At 42.0% G+C, this 23,510-nt stretch overlaps 2 protein-coding genes across 3 annotated transcripts; one reads left to right on the top strand and one right to left on the bottom strand.

Annotated features, from left to right (window-relative positions):
- Positions 1–33: 33 nt before the first annotated feature.
- Positions 34–10,808, top strand: erp44 (endoplasmic reticulum protein 44). Its single transcript, XM_035637091.2, has 11 exons — positions 34–202; positions 3,150–3,222; positions 3,958–3,997; positions 4,144–4,259; positions 5,152–5,336; positions 5,425–5,540; positions 5,655–5,829; positions 6,051–6,162; positions 6,249–6,390; positions 9,225–9,327; positions 9,409–10,808. Exons 1-11 carry the CDS (start codon positions 143–145, stop codon positions 9,517–9,519), a joined length of 1,233 nt encoding a protein of 410 aa, XP_035492984.1. The 5' UTR covers positions 34–142; the 3' UTR covers positions 9,520–10,808.
- Positions 10,809–11,423: 615 nt separating this feature from the next.
- stx17 (syntaxin 17) lies at positions 11,424–21,637 on the bottom strand. Of its 2 annotated transcripts, none has more exons than XM_047333978.1 (7): positions 21,447–21,637; positions 20,448–20,657; positions 20,276–20,341; positions 17,902–18,222; positions 17,211–17,261; positions 14,986–15,072; positions 11,424–12,695 (listed from the first exon to the last, which is right to left on the bottom strand). In XM_047333978.1, the coding sequence occupies exons 2-7, from the start codon at positions 20,568–20,570 to the stop codon at positions 12,459–12,461; spliced, it is 885 nt and encodes a 294-aa protein (XP_047189934.1). In that variant the 5' UTR covers positions 20,571–20,657; positions 21,447–21,637; the 3' UTR covers positions 11,424–12,458. The 2 variants fall into 2 exon arrangements, with proteins under 2 accessions (XP_047189934.1, XP_035493614.2); XM_035637721.2 differs by having other exon boundaries at positions 20,448–20,638.
- Between the last annotated feature and the right edge of the window lie 1,873 nt (positions 21,638–23,510).

Here is a 23,510-nt window from a genome sequence, read left to right as displayed (position 1 = left end):
GGAAGTTTCAATTCTCGCTTCCGTGGTCACCGTCAGATCGGCTCGCCGTCGGTTTCCTGCTGCGGTGAGAACGAATAGCGGCGTCGAGACAGACTGGGAAGACTCAAGACCACCAACACCTCCAAAATAATTCTACTGTAAAATGAAACTGTTAGCCTTCTCCCCATCTCTGGATATCCGCTACGTCGCGGCTTTACTGCTGGTAAGCCTCCCTGCAGTATCTTTGTAACGCGCTTAAAGAGATAGCCACTGTAAGCTAATGTTGGTTAGCTGCTAGCTAACCGACGAGTCTCTGGTGCCACGGGACGTGGCTTTTAAAGTAGCGAAGGTGACAAGTTCACTCTCTTATAAAGCTGCAGGTCTTCACCAGGTTCACCGAAGAGGCATCTGAACCGTGTGTTACCCACCGCTCACCCCCAAAACTAATCTAGTGATCTAGTTGCAGCTTCAACAGAGCCGGTAGTGTTTAACAACGTTAGCTCTGGTTTTATTTAGCCATAGTCCATGTTATATAATCAATACGATCCACATATATCACGAATGTGTATTCTGAAATGTAAAAAAATCTGAAGTTGGACTAACTCTGTTGAGGAATGATGCAGGCAGCTAGCATTTGCTGCTACCACACATTGATATTTTGAAGTAAGATGCTAATTGTTAGCATGGCTAGTAAAAAGCTTTTTATACATTGAATGGGTTGCTCTCCAGAATTCACTCAGCCTTCATATTCGCTGTTATAGAGATGCACAAAGTTATTGTTGGACTCTTCGCGTGTCTCTGAATGATGCTTGCCGGTTGGTGAATTCCTCTGTTGTGGCTCATTCTTATTGGTTGACAACCCGGAACTAGACAGGGGCGCAGTTTAGGCCTGTTAGGGAAACTTGTATCTGAGTTTCAGAGAAGTCTCTTAACAAGTCAACCAGCCGGAAGCTGTGTCATAGTAGATGGGGAACAGGAGCTCCACATGCGTTTTGTCTATTCATGTTGAGATTGTTCAACTTACAAAGGGAGAAGGGGAAACCTTTTCTTCAGACCTGCATCGATCATTTGATTAGTAGTAGGTTCATCAGCAACTATTTAGATAATCGTTTGGTTCAAGCTACTTTAAAAAAAAAAAAGAAGTAAATTTTCTCTTGATATCTGGTTTGAGGAAGTTGTGATGGACTTCCTTCACAATTTTCTAACATTGTAAAGACCAAACCACTAACTTAATAATTAGTCAAGAAATTAATCAACAGATTAATCCGCAATTAAATATCATTTGTTGCATGCATTATTCAGAAGTCTGAAGCTGTCCATCTCACGAAATTGGGTATCGGTAATCTACAGACAATGCTGACAAAAAGCAACCAGAGGAGTTGACGGATATATCAATCTTTTTTGAAATTATAATTTTTTAAAACTGGCATCTTCAATTTAATTTTACATAATTGCTGATCAAATTTTCCTAGTAACCACAGTCGGACCCTGTGTTTGGATCACGCAAGGACCCAGCTTTTCTACATGTTCATGGGATATTAAACCTCTAGGGCCACCATACATGTGAAATGTTTATAGCTTGTAATTTGGATGCATTAATACGAAGCAAAATTTGAAGGAAAAAGGAAATTTGAAAATCGAGGGATTCAAGTGGTTGTAGCTCGAGACAAAGGAACTAAACTTAAAGTCATTTCCCATTCCAAACTTCAAAAACTCAAATCAACAACCATATGGCGGCCTGTGGAATGGAAATTTGTTTGGTCCATCAGTTGAATTGGGACTTAAGTTTGGTTCACTGATTTGTCAAGAAATTTGTCTATGGTGACATTGAGTGTCGTGCTGTATGCACAGCCTTTTCTGTTTTTTGCCTGGCCAAATGTGTAATCAACTCTTGCGTCTGTATTTGTAAATTGACTATCTTTGGGTTTTAAACATTTCTTTTGCACAAATTAAGCAATTTGAAGTCATCATGCTCCGTTAAATTCAGTCTAATTTTCTCAGATTATCTAGACTTTTTAATAGGCTATATTATTAATCATATAATCAAAAGTAATCATCAGATAAATCGATAATATAGTTAACACAGTTAGTTGTTAAATAAATAAATAGCTGCGCTCTATGAATGTCTGTGTGTGTGTGTGTGTGTGTGTGTGTGTGTGTGTGTGTGTGTGTGTGTGTGTGCGTGCGTGCGCGTGTGTGAATGTGACTTGTACTGTAAAGCGCTTAAGTGGTCGATAAGACTAGCTATATAAATACAGTCCATTTGCCATTTAACAGCAATTTCAATAAACACTAAACCACAATACAGAGTGACAGTTAAATTGTGGCCACAGAAATGCGTGTGAGCAGATCACACACAAACCAGAAAATCTCAAAGCAGGATCAGCCCGGGCTGTGTCACCGGTTCTGTCACTGAGTCCATTTGAATATTTAAAGTTTGTCACACCTCAGAGAGGAAGACTTGCACAGGCTCTTTGAATAAGAATTGATTCAGGCTACGATAGCATTGTTTATTTTTGTCTCTGTTTTCAGTTGGCTGTCAGACACTCTCCAGCATCTGTGTTCTTTTCCCCATTTCACCCTCTAGTGGATGTCATTTTGGGCCTAAAATCCAACAAAGTTTTTTTGTTTTGTTTTCCTTGCACAAAATAAAGTCTGACACATGACGGCTAATGTTTGTCACTGATATGACAATGAAGATAGAAACATAATGTGCTCTTCTATTTACATTTTTTCTGTTTAGACACAGGATTCTGTGGATTTAGGACCATGCTATGTTTAATCACAAACCTCAGTTTATTTCAAGGTTTCTGATAACACAATGCTTGATAACTGAGTCTTTTGCACCCCGCCCAAGGTGTAACTTGGAATTAGATTTGAATCTCATGATCTTTGTTTGTCACATTTGTTTAAAGAGTGACATTGGATTACACGGAGCAATACTTTATTTTGTTTTGGTGTTAAGGTATTCAGTTGTATGGTGGATACTTTACACGGTGGAATCTGGTATTCAGCTGAGTCTGTAGATGCTGGTTGACGCTATGCTGACAAACGTGTTTGCTCATTCTTGTCTACATTCAGAGTACACAAGGCAAATATACTTGTCTTAAGAAGTATATTTTTGTTTCATGGTTCAATTGCTGATCTATCTTTTATCTGTGTGTCTGTAGGTGATGGGCCTCTCGACCCCTGGTGAAGCAGAAATCACTAGCCTGGACTCGGGCAACATTGATGACGTCTTAAGTAAGATGCCAAACTGTACTCCCTATGAAATGTATTTCCTAATTTATGTGCCTTTTTTGCTTTCTTGATGAGAGTTATATGAATAGGTACCACCACCATATGGAGTTGCAACCAACAGCGGTTTAGCTTAGCTTTGTACTCATTTCCTTCGAAAAAGCAAATAAGTCGATTTCCCCTACTCTTCTATGTCCACATTGGTTTTGTCAGTTGCCATTAAGAGAAACCCATTCATTTCTCCATCTTTGTAATTTCAGTCAAAGGGTGCCTTTTCATTTAGCGGCTAAGATCTTGGCCTATAATTTTATTAGTTTTTTGTGTGGATAGCACCATTAAACCAGGTGTTAAATCTTTTAAGTCCTAAACGATGAGGTGGAGAACCTTAGTTCTTTTTTGTCCTGGATCCCTGCCACCACTTATCTGTTTGTACTGACCACAGCTATTCCTGCCTTCTCAGTCCTGCCAGCCTTTTACAAAAGTCATTCAATAGAAAGAAACACTCATTTGGTTTTTGATGTACAACGCCACATTGTTGTGGATGTATAATCTGTGGCATGATGGATACATTTGTTACTCATACACATCTTTCTTGTTTTGTTTTTTCCCCTTCATATACAGAAAATATAAGTAGTTTAAGATTCATTTTGTAATTTGTTAGTTTTAGTAGCAAAATATACATTGAGTGTGTTCACTAAAGTGTCTTGTTCATATTTCCTGTTTGTGTGTGCTTTCTTGCAGATAATGCTGGGGTTGCATTAGTGAATTTTTATGCAGACTGGTAAGTGTTTTTTTCTCTCCCATAGTCACTAGATATCTGTATATGTATGTAAGTCATGTATAATTCAATAATTTACTGTAAAGTCAAATACTCACAAATTATGTAAAAGCCTTTTGACCTCACTCTCCTCCCCGTCTGATTCGCAGGTGTAGGTTCAGTCAGATGCTCCATCCAATTTTTGAGGAGGCATCTAACACCGTGCGCGAGGAGTTCCCTGAAACCACGCAGGTGGTGTTTGCTCGCGTCGACTGTGACCAACATTGTGAGTATTAACTTTTTTACGAGTATTTTGTTTTCTTTCTAACATTGTCAATAAAATAATGGTTACACTTAGTATCACTTATTGATCCCTTTAAACTTATAACGTGTTAAAACAATTACTACTGGATTTATTTCATAGTGATGTCAAACAGAGTCAACGTATTCTTTTCAATGTTGAAGCTGAAACAGGAAAATTCACTATTTATATTTATAATATTGTTACTTAACAGCTCAAATAAATTAGTCTATTGTCCATGTTGTTATAGTTGCTGGTATCTGTATTCTAACTGCATTGTTGTTTATGGTGATCTAATGCCCTAGACTGCTAGAACACCCTAGTTGTATATACAAGAAACAAAAACTCTCTTGCTATATTTGATACACATATGTACACATAGATGCCCAGCACACCAAAGCACAGACACATTAACCGTCAGCCTCAGCCCTTTTGAGATAAAGCAAATTAAAGGGAATTATTGATGACCCGCAAACTGTTTGAAGACTAATGACAAAACTGCTGCTTCCTGTGAAGACTGGAGGCTTAGAGACACCCCGCAGGGAGATTGACACCTGCCACACACACACACACACACACACACACACACGCACCCCCACACACACAGACACATACACACAAACACACACACACACACACACACACACACACACACACACACACAGTGTGCAGAGAGAATATTTACTCTTGGTGGGGGGCAGCTTTCATGTGGGAGATCAGAGCTCCGAGTGTTTTCAGACTGAGGTCTAACCGCCGTCTCTCACTGCTCTGCTCCTCATCCACCCATTCCCATGTGTTTTTTTTCACTCTGCTTCCTCCTCTTCATCAATTGATTTGTCCTTCTTTACTCAACTTCTCCTCTGCTTTCTGTGTGTAGCGGACATTGCCCAGCGGTACCGCATCACCAAGTACCCAACATTGAAGTTGTTCCGCAACGGGATGATGATGAAGAGGGAGTACAGGGGTCAGAGGTCGGTGGTGGCCATTGCTGACTTCATCCGGCAGCAGCAGGTCAACCCTGTGAAAGAATTGCACTCAATGGAGGAGGTTAACACTGTGGATGTAAGTGGCAAACACACATGCTGGCTAAAAAAAACTAGTTTCCGTCAATCAGTTATTTTCTTAACACATTAACTTTCTTATTGAACAGAGGTCAAAGAGAAACATCATAGGTTACTTTGAAAGGAAGGACTCTGATAGCTACCACAGCTATGAAAAAGTTGCCAACATCCTTCGAGATGACTGCACGTTCTCGGCTGCCTTTGGGTGAGTCACCACAGCATCTCAAGACGCGGAGTTTATGTATTAGCCATTATTTTAATGTTCTTCTGTTTTATGTTTGTTAATCTTAAACGTTTTCATAACCCTTTTTTCATTCAGCGCCATCTCTGAATCAGAGCGCTTCAGTGGAGACAATGTGATCTACAAACCTGCGGGCGAGAGCATCCCTGACATGGTCTTCCTCGGCTCACTCACCAACTTCGACCTGACCTATGCCTGGGCCCAGGACAAGTGTGTGCCCCTAGTCAGGGAGATCACCTTTGAAAATGGAGAGGTTTGTTGTTTCCTTTTGCATATAAAGCATCGTCAGCATGATGAATAATTTGTTACTTTTTTGACTATTTTTGAACTAATAATAGATATATAGATATGTTGATGTACATGGATATTTACACTCAAGAACAGCCTGGAGTCTGTGAGTAATCCACCTACTAAGCCACAGAAAGGCCCTGACTCCATCTTGTTTTAACGCTTTTTCTGTTTGTGTTTTTCCAGGAGCTTACTGAGGAAGGGATCCCTTTCCTCATCTTGTTCCATGTCAAAGAAGATGCAGCGAGCTTAGAGAAATTCCAACATGAAGTAGCTCGCCAGCTCATCGGCGAGAAAGGTGAGTGTTTGCCTAACAAGGATTGTGATTTTTAGCAGAAGTGGTGTTTGTGACGTTCCTGACGGTGTTTCCTCTCTCCTCCTCAGGGTCTATAAACTTCCTTCATGCAGACTGTGAGAAGTTCCGCCATCCTCTTCTCCATATCCAGAAAACTCCAGCTGACTGTCCCGTCATCGCTATTGACTCATTCAGACACATGTATGTCTTTCCCGACTATAAAGACCTTGAGTAAGTACCAACTTTCACTTTGTCTACAAAACGATGTTAATCTGCATGTGGTTGCACTTTCCAAATGTGTGCAGGAATGCATTACTTAAAGTATATTATTGACAGAATGGTCATCTGATACAGTAACGTGGCCCTCTGCAAAACATGACAAATGATGGGTTGGTAAAAGTTAAATGCAAGAAGAAATGGCCAAATTTAAATGAAAACTCACCACAGATGCATCTGTAATTAACCCATGAATCATCCAAATGTCAAATAGGTGAGTTATGTTCAGCACTTTTGGACATTTTTTGGGGGGGGAACAATTATTGCCTGATGCTGATGATCTAAATTATATAATTTACTTTAATGTGAAATTGTTCATAACAGGATCTCCTTGAATAAAGTTAATTTCATCACACAGACAGAACGACAGTCCACTGTCCAATGAACACCAGAGAAATGTCACACCTCCTAAAATCCGCCCTTTATGAATGGGGCAGGACACCAGAGCTAATGTGACATGATTTGGCACGTGCAATAAGTGCTAAACTAATCCAGTCTAATCTAATTTAATCTCATTTATTCTGCACCCCCCACCCCCCCCAATCAGAGTGTGATCAGATAGACAGAACCCCTGAGGACTGACCAGCCCCCACACCCTAATTGCATCACATCACCACTGCATGTGGCACACAGCTTGTAATTACATTAGCGTTTTGTATGTTGTATATATATATATATATATATATATATATATATATATATATATACACACGTGTGTGTGTGTGTGTGTGTATTGTCCTGGCACACTGGCTTGGCTGTGACTGGGGACCAGCTCCGTCTGTGTGATATGACAACAGCTCATGACCCGTCGTTAATATGCGCAGCTCGCAGGACAATTGATATGGATTAATGTGACACGTCCGCAGGGAATCACGTCCTCCTCTGCTGCTGCTGCCACGAACCTTTTTGTCTCATATCAACGGTTACGTCCGACCTGCTCTTTAGTTCAATCCGATCTGTCTTTATTGTTGGACTTGATGTGCAGGAATTCCTTTGTCAGACACCCAGTTGATGTGTCTCTTGAAAGAATTACTCTGATCAAACAGATTTGCTTTTAAGTGAAATACATGTTTCTTGGTACACACTAGTGTTCGACCGATTTATCGGCTGGCCGATAATATCGGCCGATGTTTGCGTTTTTACGTGTATCGGCATTGGCCGATGCGCAGCTGCTACATTTGCTGATAGTTTTTTTTGGGGAGGGCAGATCCGGTCGCCTATCAGGCCCGGCCCCGCTCTCTCTGGAACCATTTACCCAGCGCCGTTGCGGTGCCTCTGCCCTAGGCTGCTGCGCTGCACGCCCGCCGGGTACCAACTCTCCCTTCTCCTCCGGAGAGCGGGAGGGTGATTCAATGTCTCGCTGGCTCCGGCCGGCTTAGTCGTGGGTCGCGGTGGACGGAGCGCCCGGTGGGTTTGTGTCTTTCTCCTTTTTCTCCAAACCCTTTGCCTCGGGGAAATTGACTTTTTAATCTCGGGGGGGCCGCTGCCGACGGACGATCTCTCTGCTCGTCGGCTGGCTCTTCTCCCCCGTACCCTCCTTCTCTTCCCCGCCTTTCCCCTCTCTGCTGCGGCAGGCTGGGACTGGCGGCGCCCCCCGTCGGGCCCCGCACAGAGTCGTGCGCGGCTGCCGGTGGACTTTTTGAGTCTCCGCGCTGACCGCGCCGCAGGCTTTGCGCAGGGGATCCCATTCGCGGGCGGACGAGTCCCGGTGCGGTGGGAACTTCTGAGATGCTCCAGAGCGACGTGAGCCTCGTCTCCCTCGACCCAGGGAGGCGAGCCACGGCCTTGGCCATAACCCCATTTTGACTAAGACCTCAGATCAGACGAGACAACCTGCTGAATTTAATTCTATTTAACTATTAAATTGAGGGAGCAAAAGTAGTATCGGCTCCAAATATCGGCTCAATAAAATCAGCAGTCCGTATCGGTCATCGGGTAAGGCTGATGAAAAAAAAATCTGTATCGGCATCGGCCCTAAAAAATCTGTATCGGTCGATCCCTAGTACACACACATTCAACGAGTGGTCAAGAACTGTCGTATGAAGAGAAAATCACTTATGAGAATCATAATAATGTCTTAATCTGAAAAATGTAAGGTTTGACAACATTTTATTTACATTGTACTATTTTTAATTGCACATAAACTCATATATTTCATTGGTTGTTGAGGTCTAACAGCTGCCGGAGAGTCTTTATGCCAGTCGCCCGCCAGAGAAACTTCCTCTATTAAAACACCTGACAGTGTAACATAACCCACTGTTTGATATGCTCTCACCCATCTCCCTGACTGTCAACCCCCCATGACCACCTCCCATACCACTATGTTTCATAAAGATGTTATGGTATTTAGCTTGTCTGGGAAGGGGAGCTCTGGGTGTAGAGCAGGTTGTCCATAGATTGCAGGTTTGGTGAGTCAACTCCTGGCTCCTGACAGGCAGGCCAGTGCTTCGTACTGCGTCTCGGCCACCATTGACGTGTGAATGAGAAGCTATATTGTAAAAGGGTTTGTCCATTGTGGTGGAGTGTTTTCACCATGTCAATCCGCTGCTCCTCTGCTTATTTCCAGCGGTGTGGAAATGTCTTTTTTCACTCTTTTTCACACATTTTTTTGTGAGACTGAAGCAGAGCACGGAGCCCTGTAAAAACATCCTTAATTCTCACAAATTTGCACAAACTTGTGAAAAGATGGGACGAAATTAGCGATTTATAATGTTTTTGCAGAGTTTGGTGAATCCCATTTGTTGTTTTATTATTAACACAAGATTTATTTATTCATTTATTTTCTGCAGTGTCCCTGGCAAGTTGAGACAGTTTGTGTTGGACCTTCATTCCGGAAAGCTTCACCGAGAGTTTCACCATGGTCCTGACCCCACAGACAGCACACCTGGACAGGTTCGACAGCAGCACACACTCAAAGTTTTGCTTTGCGAAATTTGATTGAAGTTTGTTTTTAAATTTGACTCTGACCCTCAGGAGGAAACAGGGGGAGAAGTCGCCAGCAGCCCTCCAGATAGCTCATTCCAAAAGCTTGCACCGAGCGAGACTCGATACACCATCCTCAGCCGGGACCGCGATGAGCTGTGATCTCCACGCTCCATCAGTGATCCTGTGACTCAATGCCACGCCCTGGGGTCTAGGAGGGGGCAAGGGTTGGAACAGGCCAGCGGGACAGAACAGCAACACCCAACACCCTTACTGAAGAGTGAGAGGTAGAGATACGGAGAAGCGGAGGATGTAGAGGAAGGAGGAGGAGGAGGAGGAATAGAACAAGAGGAGGAGTCCATGATACAACCATGTTGGAATAACCTATATTTTCATAACTCTTTCGCATACAGTTTTTATTTTGGATTAAAAGGAAGGGGGATAAGGAAGACATGTGTGGGCAGGGGGTTGGGGGCATTAGGACATCAAGAGAAGTCTTTTTACTTTTATTTTTCTGGAGCTTGTAAATATGTTTGTGCTACATGGGAGTCTCATTGTTGGTCTAAATTAAATGCAGAGCTTTCTTTATTTTATTCTTTTTGTTTTTCCATCAACCTGCTTTTTGTTGGAAAAAAAAACAGTTCCCTCTTTCCAGTTGTACGGTTCTTATCTGTGGGTAGTCCAGTTCAGCCTGGTAGGAGACACTTGGTCTCACCGACCTCACGGCTGCATCTCAATATGACCAATTCCAGTCTGATTCATTTGTATAGCACAAGTAATAACAATATGCCTGTTTGAAGTAGTTGTATCTCCACATCTTCTCCACACAACCATGGTGTTCTGAAGGAATCGAAAAATATTTGAAAAATGTAGGTAAGGTTAACATAGTGTCAAATCATGAATTGAGATAGAAGATAAAGAGACAGAGCTACTCCAGCCTATTGGGATGCACTCCTTCTCTCCCTGGTACTCAATGGTAAAAGATCAGGATGTGTCTTACTGTGCCTGTAGAAAGTATTCGCCCCCTTGGATCTTTTTATGTTTGACTTTTTTTTATTTTACACCACTGAATCATGATGTAATGAGAATTTCACAGAGTGAAGAAGGTGGCAGAGTTGTAGTGTTACAGATTTATCCACATAAACTCTGATGTCTGAAATTGTTGCCAAAGGTGCCTCTTTTAAGAACTGTGTTGAAGGATATGAATGCATTCAGAAATTGTGTCAATTGCCACTAATCTGTAAAAAAAAAATCTGATTTGACATCTTTTTCTGTTGGTCATTGTCCAGAAGTCTTGATTACATCCACACGGAATGGTCAAATATGAATAGGTCAAAGGGGAATGGGTACTTTTCATAGACACAACGTTTGCCATAACACATCGGAGTAGAGGAGGAAATGTTTTTTGAAATTGTGTACTTTAACATGATAGTGAATTCCCCCCCCCCCCCCCCCCCCCCCCCCAAAAAAGCCTTTTTTTTTTTTTTTTTTTTTTTGCTGTTACCTGTTGTCAAATGTGTCATCACGCTGGGGGAGAGAAGACTGCGTCCTTCCCAGCGTTTTTAAAAGTCGCGAGACAACGGGGGAAACCCCACGTAATGAACGGTGGAAATTTACAGTCTGTCACTTTATACTAAGTCCTCTCAAACCTGGCTTTGTCTCTTTTGATGTCTTTGAGGTTTTTGGTACAAGTCTAAATCCCTGAGATCCACTGAATAAAGCGTGAATGAAATAATGAAAGAAAAAAAGAAAAGAAGTGGAAGCAAGATAAAGAGTATGGGGATCCATTGCTAAATTTGTACTGTGCAGCCTGCCCATCCTCCATAGAGGCCAACTGATGCCTGCATAGTGACATATCAGCCCACATACAGGAGAACAACAGGGGGTAGTGTTATGCCATTTCTAAACCAGTCATCTCAGAGGGGTAGGCAGAGTTTAAAAAATTGAAAAAGTAAATTAAAAATCATTTTACAGGATGTGTTGTCTGATGCTTCGGGTGCCGTTTTTCTGAACTTTACTGCTGTCGTCAGCTGTTTTTTTTTTTCTAATGAACGACAATGGTGTTTAAGGAAAAGTTTTATATGGCAGAAAACGAGCAGCAGTGTAATCAATACATATGATTCGGGCGCTGGCACTTGGGTGCTCTTTGTGCAATGTTGGCTCGAGCTGTTTTCAGACCTCAACTCCGGAAAAGTGGGTCCAGATATTTTCCGAAGTTTGCCATTCATATAAAGAACGCAATGGGTGATTGTCCGAGCCAGATGGATTTCTGGAACATTGAGGCCACTGGTGGTGTGTAGGTAGAGCGCCTGCTGTACTCTAACATGGGCTCACTCAGACATTTTCTGGAAATCTTACTAGGGGGCTGGCAGGAAAAGTTCTGGACAATGCGTTCTCACCCACCTCACAGAATGTCTGAAAGCAGCTCATCACATTTGCCAAAAACATCTGCATGTATATAGAGTATAAGTTACATAAACTTGAAGCAGTGACACTACAATTTACATTATTAAGTAAATGTAACACCACAGTGATGTTAGACAAATAAAAAAAACGTTTTCTCCTCAGATCTTTCTTAATACAGTCTCAGTAGTACAGCTTATCAGATTGCCACATTATTTCCTGCATGAACAACTTCATGATATAGGATTATAGGTACACTAGGAAACTCTTGTTTAAAAAAAAAAAAAAGTGTGATCTTGAGGGACACTACATGTTACTTGAATTTTACAAAATAGTTGGGTCTGTAAACTGAGTTATTTGGCTCCAAGGACTTCTTCAGTAAGAGGGGCCCACAGCCCACGTGAGCCCGGCCCTAACACACACTAACAGTTGTAGAAGAATAACAGCTTTGCTGTGTTCAGAATAAATTTGTTGTGTGTACAGAATTAGAATAATGTCCACACAGAAACACTATTCACACAAGCAACAAAGTATCAGACTGTTTGGTAAGGCTGTAAATATATTTTAGCTTCACAGCAGTGCTTGGTACCAGAAGTCTGAGATGTCAAAGTGAAATACTGAGTCTCGCAAAAGCTTAGTTCTTCTGATTGGTCAACCTCAACGATGAGTCGGCGGATGGGGTCAGAGGACTAACCACATCACTTTTCCTTGCTGTACTCTGGTGGTGGTGCCGTCAGCTGTTTCATCTGTAGATCCAATCGGGCCTTGCGATTTTTCTGGACCAGGTTGCCGCCTGCGTACCCCAGGGCGCCCCCTCCCAGAGCAGCAGCCACCCCCGCCGCTTTGAACCCAGCCAGCATCCCAAGTGGACCTCCTAGTACGCCGCCCAGCAGCGCCCCGGCAACTGGCAGCACCATCAACTTGTAGCCCACCGCCTGGAGAGACAGGAGAAAGAGGTATGGGCTGGTTTAATCCAACAAACACACACCCGTTTTAAAGGTATAAGTACATTGTGGCTTCAAGTCGGCATGAGATAGAATTTGGATGCGTCGATCCTTTCATGATCATTCATCAACCCACGAAAAGGAAGAAGAGAAAAAAATCCCAGACACAAACAGGGTTGCATGTGTAAATGTAAACCGACTCTTCCATAGCTGCATCAAAGAGTTTTCATTATCTTTGTTTAGGAGAGATGTGGCCTGCGTGTGTTATTACGGCTGTTATCATCAGAGTGGAAGGTGGAGGTTTGCTGATGGCAATTAATGACTGATTCTCTGACCATCCTCACACACACACACACACACTTGATTAATACTTCACCATTAAATTAATCTATTTCAAAAGCTAGCATTGCTCGTCCCCACCCCCGTGGCAGTTGAGGGAATTTAATTTCATCTGAGCGGAGTTAAAAGGACTCTGGGTACAGGTTGTGGAAGATGGGAGGAAATGTGAACACTGCACACAACACACGTGTGTGTGTGTGTGTGTGTGTGTGTGTGTGTGTGTGTGTGTGTGTGAGAGAGTGTGTATTGCTGTTTGACCTGATGACAGATTACAAGCTTTCAAACAAGTGAAAACATCTGACATCCTTCTCATCTGCTTTATCTCTCCACACCCTCCTCATCTAATGTGCAGCCCACCGCATCTACCAGTAACCTGACAGAGGTCAAACTCTATTTGTGTCAATGTTTAGGAATTCAATTAAATAACTAGACAGAATATTTAATTATTTGAAGAAATTATTTTAATATGAAAGCTGGCCCACCTGCATTAAACTAAAAAAGAAAACAATCTAAAAAAGATTTTCCTTCACTGGTATTCTGCCTATATTTTTATAAATATATATATATATATATATAAATATATAAATATATATATATATATATATATATATATATATATATATATATATATATATATATATATATATATATATATATACCCTTTGGAGGTGGCAGCCTTAGTCTCAGACACACATGGAACTTAATTTTGTTTGTGTTGCTTACACCATTAATTCACAATCAAAGTAAGGGAAATTAAATTACATTATTTCTCTCTCTTTTTCACACACAAACACACACAATCACGCACTCACATGCACACACACACTTTTCCCCTAATGAAAGCAATTTGGGCTTTAGTGTCTCGCTCGAGGACCGTCTGATATGTGGACAGGAGGACAAAACCTGGGATCAAACTGCCAACCAACACGTGACCCATCGCTATGGAAAATATTATAATTAATATAAATATAATTATATACAGTAGAATAATATGTGTCTCTTCTATCTGGATCATTCAGACGTTGCTGTGAAGCTTTTGTCAGAAACTGCGTCACAACAACACAGTTCCTAGATGCATGGGTAGACACCACTTGTCTTTTTTTGTCATTTTTTTGTACTGTAAGCTGCGGCAGAAGACTGTATATACAGCTATGAAAATAGTAAAAAAAAAAAATCATTTCAGTTTTAGCAGTTTCCTCAGCACGCAGGCATCACACCTCTGTGTCATCACCATCCCTGAGTGCCTGTAATTACAGTCTTTAATTACTTCACACCTCCATTATTATTTTTTTCCTCCTTTCTTTTTTTTAAATTTACAGTGTCAGAAAATTGCTTTCACTGTGTGTGTTATTGTTGTTTGAGAAAAACAAGTGATTGATTCTGGCCATCATGGACAAAAAGTTGTTTGTATGTTTCAATGTGTAATTTGTGTGAAGGACGCTGATTTGTCCGTCTGAGTTACACTCAGTGTTAAGAGTGTATCGCAATGACAGAGGACGCCCAACTGCTGCCCCCGAAAAACTATTAATCAAGCATTCATACCTCTCTTTAATGCCGCACGCACACACCAACACATAGAGCCTCTCTCGTCAACCTCTCATCCCACCTCTCTATCACTCTTCCTCCCCTCCACTCGGCTCTATCTCGCTCTTCTCTCTATTTCCTTAATTGCAGCTTTCCTCTGTATTCGAACGGATCAATAGGGACAAACGCTGTGGAATGGCTGGGAGGCAAAGTGCCATCGATCCCCCTATCTTCCAAACACCGCACACACACACCTACACCTACACACACACACACACACACACACACACACACACACACACACACACACACACACACACACACACACACACACACACACACACACACACACACACACACACACACACACACACACACACACACACACACACACACACACACACACACACACACACACCTTCCCCAGGCTCTTGGTCCCCTCCTCCACGTTGGCAGTGGCTGTGTTGACGTTGTCCTCTATGCTGTCAATCTTCTCCTGCTGGGACTGATACAGAGGAGTTAGACACACCTGACACATATTAACATACACTCTCATACACACACGCATGCACGCACACACACACAAACACACACACACACACACACACACACACACGCATGCACGCACACAAGCAAGCACTGATACATATGCACGTGTGAAAGCGCAGCCACCTGTTGTGCACATGTTTTCTTATGTGTCCAGATTCTACTCCATGGCACAAGATAATATGGGAAGGGTGTATGTGTGTGTGTGTGGGGGGGGTATAGCTATATTCAAGGGAGATTATACTGGGGGTGGGGCTATATGCTGTGTGTGTGTGTAGATCCTATGAAATATTCAGAGTGGCAGCTGTCGCTCTCCATGTGGGAGCCAGATAGACACAGTGACCAAACAACAACCAGAGCACCTTTCTTCTCTTTCTCCTCCTAATCTTCCTCACCTTCCCTCAAAACAGCCTCTTCCTCTCTCACCTCCTCTCACCATCCAGCTCCGTCAATTTTAAAGCTGCTCTGACTGAGGATGGCAGTTTTGATCCTTGCCACTAAGATTCCCTCTTCTTTAGAGCCACAATATTCGGGATGAAATTATAATAGTATAATAAAATAACTATTTTCAGCACTGATTCATCCGCTGATTGTTTTCTCAATTAATCATTTGAATGTCAGAAATTAGTAAAATACAGGAAAATTCCCTCAGCCTGATGTGACATCAGATCATTTGTTTTCCAAAAACCAAGCATGTTCAATTTCACTGATGTAAGAAAAGCAGCAAATTCTCACACTGGTGAGTGGGAGGTTTTACATGTTTGGCATTACTACAATTAAGGAAGAAAAAAAGGAATAAACATGTTGGACTTTGAGTTCAGTTGGAGACCTGTGTTGCATTGCTCCCTCTCAATTCCTGTTATTTCTACACTATCATAAAGGCAAAGACTGTCACCGTACAGTTAAGATGAAAACAAAAATAACAGGAAGAAAGAATGAAAAATTATTCTCAAAATAGCTGCACATTAACTGTCTGCTGATTGATTGGTCGATTAATTGTCCCAGCTCCAAATGATAAACCGGAAATATGTTCTTAAATTGTGGGAATGTTTTGATCATGGAAGTTTCCTTACAGCACACACGTAACACAAGTGAAAAAAACAATGTCATACAAAATTTAAAAGCTATAATTCCATGGAAACCAGACAAACTCCACATACTGAGGCTGACGTGTGATACAATCAAAAGTCCTAATGTCCTAAGACATGTTTTTAATCCATTTGTCAAATCTTTTATTTTTTATTATTGAATCTTAGCCCTATAACCCTATTTCAGCTGACTCTTTTAGCAAAGTAAGTAAAAAAATGAAGCTAGAGCTTGAATAATCTTTCTGTTCATTAAAAGCCCGAGAAGACACACGAGGCAAAACACAGAAAAACACAGATACGCACAGAAGCTCAGAGACAAACACCGGAACAGCCACTATCATGACGCATGTACAGACACAGACACAACCACACACTCAAACACACTCAGTATTTCCTCTGTGGCTGAGCGCTGGAATATTGCTCCCCTAACGGCGTCTCTCACCCTAGAGACACCACAACAACATGTCTATGCTCTTTCTGCATGCGCCCCCCCCCCCCCCCCCCCCCCCATCTTGCCAATGTCTGTTTTTTTAACCTAAGTACATCTTCACTCTCTCTCTCTCTTTTTCTCTGTTAATCTCTTTCCACCCTGCCTCCTTGCCTCTATCCCTCCATCCCCAAGGATAGAGTGATAATCTGAGCCGTCTGTTCTCCACCTGCTCCGATGCATCCCTTGTTCCTCTTCTCACTCCCCGTGGACAACCTGCTGTCCTCCCCCCAAAATCCTCCCTCTCTCCCCCTGTCTACTCCTCCACCTCTCCCACTGCTTTGGGCGAAGGGCCCCCGGGCCCCAGCAGTAGTCCTGAGCTGATCTGTGTCACCTTCCCTCGGAGGAGCCTTACCAGGCAACACAACACACGTGGTCAAATACACACTACTTCCTGGAAACGCTATAGGCAAACTGTCTCCGACACATTGTTTTTCTTCGCAGGGGAAGCTGTGCACACATGTTAATAGAGAAGCGCATACAACGGTGAAATACAGGGCAGAGCCAAGTGTTTGTACTCACGTGGACAAGTAGAGAGAACTCCGTCACCAAACCACTCAGCTCCTTGAGATCCTGAGAGGAAAAAAATAAGATGTTTACTTCATTGTGATGCTTAGCGCGCATATGTACAGCTACAGCATGTAATACTGACAGTGATGGAAATTAACAATGGAATTAACTAGTGAGAATGTTCGATTTATATGTATTGCAGTGAGGCAGAGTTAAACAGGTGCGTCTGTAGGAACAGGTGAGGTGCATCACATGAGTTGATCAAATTTCTTGTACTTAATGTTTAAGTGCTTTCATCATATTTCAACATGGGCCCTTTTTTACAGACAGGAAAATAGTAGAAAAAAAAATAAAATTAAAGATTACAAAATGTAGTTTTTCAGCTGCTTTCTTTATACTTAGATGAATGAGATAGATGATAGTCAGCATATTTGAAGCATGAATTTATATACCATCTTTAAAGCAGGTATCGAAATGAGATTCTGCAATTAAAACAAACAATACTTTCACTTCCTATCTTTATGACCACATGGACAAGGCATGGATTTTTACAGATTTCTAAATTTACACAAGGAGGTGAAGCATGCCACTACTAAAGCTATCTGTGACCGTTGTGATGGATGTCATGAATACAATTTATATAAGTGTAAGGGCACTATTCAAAATGGTTTTGTAGGTAACGGTACACTCCACACATGCATACCTCTTCCAGGTTGTCCCAGGACTCTGCTGCACTCTGATCAGCAGGAATTTCTGGCAGTTGGAGCTGCATTTGCCTATCAGACATCGGCTCCCAGCACACATCGTCGCCTGCGTGGCAACTGCTGGACACATAGCTGGATGTCTGAGCAGCAGGTGGTGGTGCCGGCTGAGGCGCAGGGTTCGAATGCAAAAGCAAGAAGTCGTGTGCGGCGACCAATGCTCTGTCCCTGACCGGCCTGACGAGCTTTTCCAGAGCAGAAGCGTCTTCGGCACGAACCCGAGAGCACAGCTTCTCCATCTCTCTGATGTTAGCTCTCAGTTGCTACAGGGCGACGAAGGAGAGGTGGATGTCTCAGTGAGATAAAAACATCAAATGGTATTAAAAGGCAACACAGGACAAACACAAGGGCCTAAAAAAAGTTAACAATCTTACAGAAGGGAACATAACAGAAATGACGGAAAACTGTAATTCTAGTAAACAATTATATAGATTACTTCCTCTAAATCCTGCGAAAAATTATAGTTCATGTTCCTTCTGCTTGTTGCCCCAGTCGGAAAGAAATCAATTATTTTGGGAAGAGCGTGTGTGTGCTTTGGTGGGGGCTTAATAAGGTTCAGATATGAGGGCTGGACAAAACAAGCCCCTCTCATTCCGCCGTGCCCTGAGGGTGACAGGAGGATTACATCCCAGCCATCAGCCCTCCAGGCCGCATCACGACCCGGGCTCAGGGGGTCAACGGGCTGCCGATAACACATTCTGCTAATTACACAGCATGAATAAACATACATGCATACACTTGTCCTCATGTGCATACGACTGAAAAACACACTGATTAACACTGAGACAGTCGGGTCAGGCACCTGTCAGCTTGCAAATTAACCGGTGGCCATAAGTAGCTTGAACACACAGATCGGCAGATCAACCGACCACATACTCAATAGCTGATATTCATGATACAACAGTATTGACTACACTCCTCGTCTCACGGTGTCTGCTGTAGCTGCTGTGGTAAAGGTGGGGGTACTGAGTCTGCCTGTGCCTTCCTCTCAGGGGTTTGCTTCGTGCTTTGGCTAGTGGGAGTACATGTCAATCATCAGTAAAGGGAGAGACCGCAGTCTGGCTGTCTATGAGGAGGGACAGAGGACAAATGGATAAAAAAGCAGAAAGAGAGGCTGAAAAAAACATACTCAGCCACCTTCTCTCTATATATCTACTGTATCTATCTGTGGAGCATAAGACCAAATGCACACATGTACAGTATATACAGTACACATCTAAAGCAGAGTAGACTAACTCGTACTCTGTATTAACACCTTGAAGACATGAGAAAGCACTCTGTGCATGTGTCCCTGGGATTTGGAGGGTAATGTTGAGAGGATAGGTGTGTGTCTGCTCTGAGTTATTTCACCTTCAGAGACACGCCGGCTTCCAGGCAACAACATCCCCTAAGGCATTTCATACTCACCATGTGAACAAGTACACAAGCAATCACTCTCTCTCACACACACACACACACACACACACACACACACACACACACACACACACACACACACACACACACACACACACACACACACACACACACACACACACACACACACACACACACACACACACACAAACAAGAGATGGTCTGTTCAAGGTTTGGTAGTGGCTCTTTTCTAGTCCAGATTTTTTTTTCAGAAGAGGGAAATTCCATAAAGAAAATAAATTTAGGTCTTAACACTTGTTTGTAACTGTGCTTAATATTTTGAACAAGCAATCTCTAAATAAATAGATTTGGACTGATTTCTTAGGCTGTCCAGAGCAGATGTAGTTGTTCAGTTGCAAAGGAGATGAGTTCTTCATCGTGTGACCTGGTGCTGTATTAACAGGTGGTTGTCCAGACTGTACAATATTCACTTGTACTTCACACATTGTGTTTTGGCGTGGTTCCATCAGCATTTGTTTGAGTAAGGTGTTGGCTCAAATAAGCTCTAAAACAGATGGCTGGCATTCATCCCTTTATCTTAAGAAAACACAGCACTCATCTCTATCTACCGGACAAAGACACTACTTACTGTTCGTCACTTTTGATGTTCAAACTCCATAAATCAGGAAACCTCTACTTCTTCCTACACTGAGCTTCAAGTTATGGTGAAAGTTTGAAAGAAGAAAACACGCTGTGCTGTTGCAATGTCATGCTTGTTCAGGAATTTCGAACGGCAGTGAATCACATCACCATCTGAACAATCGTCACATTCACACATTTGCCAGACTAAGACTTGAAAAACGTAGTCAATGCTTCGGCGAAGACATAGAGGCCGGTAGGTCAGGATGAGAGGTTCAGTGTTATAGGAAAATGGAACACATATCATATCTCTTATTATACCTGAACAGTTCTGCTTGCATTGATATGCTCCTGGTGAAGGCGGTCCCATTGCTGGCTGTGTTGGTACTGCGAATATGAAGAGAAAAAATATCAGTTGTCCATCTGTTGACCGGAAGTAATAGTGCGGGTGTGAGGGTGAGATCGTGTGTCCTGCCAGATTTCAGCCATCCACCTTTAGTATGTTATTTTGGTGTTTCTGCAGCCTCTCCAGGTCCGTGGGCAGAGCCACTTTAATGAACTTGTGGATCGGTGCCTCCAGGCGCCTCAGTGTCAGCTTGTTGCTTTCATCTGCCATGTGTCCTGCCGACTGCCCACAGCCAACACCTCTGTGTGGCTTCAGACACGGCACCTGCTCAGCTTTATCTGCCCACACAAACACAGTCAAAACCGGAAAAGTACGATGTTAACGAATTGCGTAAATGAGATAAATAAACTCTGTGACACATGCGAGTCTGCCCACACATATTTAAAATTGGCACTGCCATACGCGGAAAAAAATGTTTTCCTCCTCACCAGCACCGTGTCAGTGAAACAAGTACTTCAAGTGTGATATACTGACGGTACAACATCGACACTGATGAGGTTCTTCAATCAATATTATCCTCAGTCATTTTCAGCCAAGTCAACAATCAATCAATTTGGATAATCGATGGAATTTATAAAAATGCCAAATAATTACCTGCATTTCTATAATTCATTTCTTTTGACATGAAGTACCTTTAAGGGTTTTTTGTATTTGTTAGAGTTAGGATGGGGAAGTGTGACGTGTTTTTCACTATTTCTATGAATAATGATTGAGCACTATACAATATCGATAGATGGTTAAAGAATAGTTATAACATGCAGTTGCAGCTCCTATATAACACTTCCCCATGTAGATGTTATTATGGGTGTTTTATGATACACAGGCTGCATAGTCACCGATGGTTATTGTAATGTATTATTATTAACCAAGTTAAAGATGAATACTAAGAAGTTTATCTTGTAGTAGTATGAGGGAGAAGGAGAAGACATTTTTAGTTTTTTTTGTAAACACGTTCTGAGTTGTAAGTGTCAAAGGGAGAAACATGTGAAGTTTTACATTAGCTGTTGAATCTCGAAACACCAGTCTGCTGCCGACCACGTCTGTGGGAAACGAAACTAAAAGGACAGACGTCGACTCGACACTTACCGATGAAGATATCACTCAACGGTGTGTTTTACATTCGCTGAAGCCTGTCGTGAGTCTCCATACTGTCGAGGCAAAGAACGTCGAGCTACTTTCGCTTATGTTCGGCAACGGAATCGTTGATGTTTCTCACACTGTTGTTTGTAAACAATTCTCTTCCCAGTGCATCCACGAATAGTTTCCGACCTCAACCAGCAACTTCGGTACATTGTGTTCCGCCTCACCGTTTGTCCCTGTGGCGGTGTCTGTTTGTATCCTCGACGAAAAGTTGTGATGACATTAATAAAACAATGATCCTCCGGACACTTGAAGTTTTTACAGCTCGTGCTTATTTTATTTGATCTTGTAGAATGTTCATAATCCTTCACAGCAATCACATTTTTTGTTATTATCACATTGCTCAAAATAAACTTAAAATTTCCTTCCAACTCTATTATTAATATTTTAGATAATAGATTTTGACTGAATATGTATACTGAATATCCCCAAATGTCACTGTTACATGGCAACAATTGAATAAATTGTTCTGTCAATAAAGAGACAATGGTTTTAGTGTCCCGTATCAGAAGTACAACACTTTGACTCGAATGAAGAGAGTTAAATGTTGCAGAAACTATAAATGAAATGTTAAAACAGCAAACAAACAAAATTAATATTTTGTGAGTTTTGTTTGTTTTTGTCAAAAATGCCATAGTTGTTTTTGCTGCAGGTATTTGGACTTAACTTAAAAATGTCCTAAATTCTGGCCACAGCTCTGCTTTGGGTTGGTGGTTCTTTTGGTAAATGTCAGTTATGAAATTGTCTGGGGTCACTGTGTCTCTAGTACGTATAACAGCTTCGATGTCAGAAATAATTTGACCATGGCAAATTTTTAAACTGTGAAAAAAATATAAAAAAAACTCCAAACCCTAAAATGATTAAATAACATAGATCTGATTATGTAAAGATTTGATTCAATGTGAGATCCTTTTTTTGTCTTTTCCATTTAGCTGCATGCATGCATGTATAAATAAATAGCATCAACCCTGTGGAGAGAAACATCAAATGTTTGTCTGTGCAGTGTCTGGAAAAGAGAAAGAGAGAGAACTGGGATTCCCCCTCTACGCTGAGATCAGCACATGTGAGTGGGTCTATTGCATGTTTCCATTTATCTTCTTCAGCACCTTTTACCTTTGACATTTCGGCCACCCCCCCACATAAGAGTGTGTGGGATGGCCATGTCAGGGGCCTCAGTGAAACATACAGTCGGCTGGCTACACGGGTTTTTCCCTGGTGCTGTGCACATGGCGTGTGTGTGTGTGTACACACTAGTCTGTCCACTTCCAGGGGACTCCCAGACTTGCTGACTGAGGGGGAAGGAAGAAAGCTGACAGTGAAAGTCTAAAAAATAAATAGAAAATATATGATTAGGGTTCATGTGTCTACTTCTCTATTCGTGTGAGGAAAGTGTGTATGTTTGTGTGTGTGTGTGTGTGTGTGTGTGTGTGTGTGTGTGTGTTTGTGCTCAGGAGGACTCAGGTGTCATTCATTTCTAACTAATCCAGGAAGTTTGTCAGCAGGGAGCGCTGTTCGCTTCTAACCTCCTGCATCTCACTGTTCCTGAAGCAGGTGTGATGAGCACATCCTCACAGCTCAGTTGGCATTTTGACTTGTCATATTATGAAAAGCAGAGGTCTGAGTAATAACACTGATGTTAACTTTGTTCGACACCAGTGTCCCAGTATCACTGTGACAGTGGGGCAGCGAACTACAGGATCCTGAAACTGAATTAAGCTAAATATATTTCAACCATCATTCATTAATATTTACCAGTGGACTGTGACATATCAAAATGTCTTTAATGTAAAAGTTATGATATAATGACAATTTGGCGGAGGCCAACACTGACAACTATAAATCACCATTGCTAATGAAAACTTTTTGAGATTGGTGATGGATCAGGATAAATTATGAACCAACAGCAGAACATGGTGTGTGTGAGTGTGTGTGTTTGTGTGTGTTGCTTGTGTGTGTGTGTGTGTGTGTGTGTGTGTGCGTGTGTGTGTGTGTGTGTTCTAATGGGACCTC

The sequence above is a fragment of the Scophthalmus maximus genome, chromosome 1 (assembly GCF_022379125.1).
Source record: "Scophthalmus maximus strain ysfricsl-2021 chromosome 1, ASM2237912v1, whole genome shotgun sequence".
Classification (NCBI taxonomy): Eukaryota; Metazoa; Chordata; class Actinopteri; order Pleuronectiformes; family Scophthalmidae; genus Scophthalmus; species Scophthalmus maximus.
Note: the sequence above shows the minus strand (reverse complement) of the source record. Positions and strands in the feature narration are given on the sequence as shown.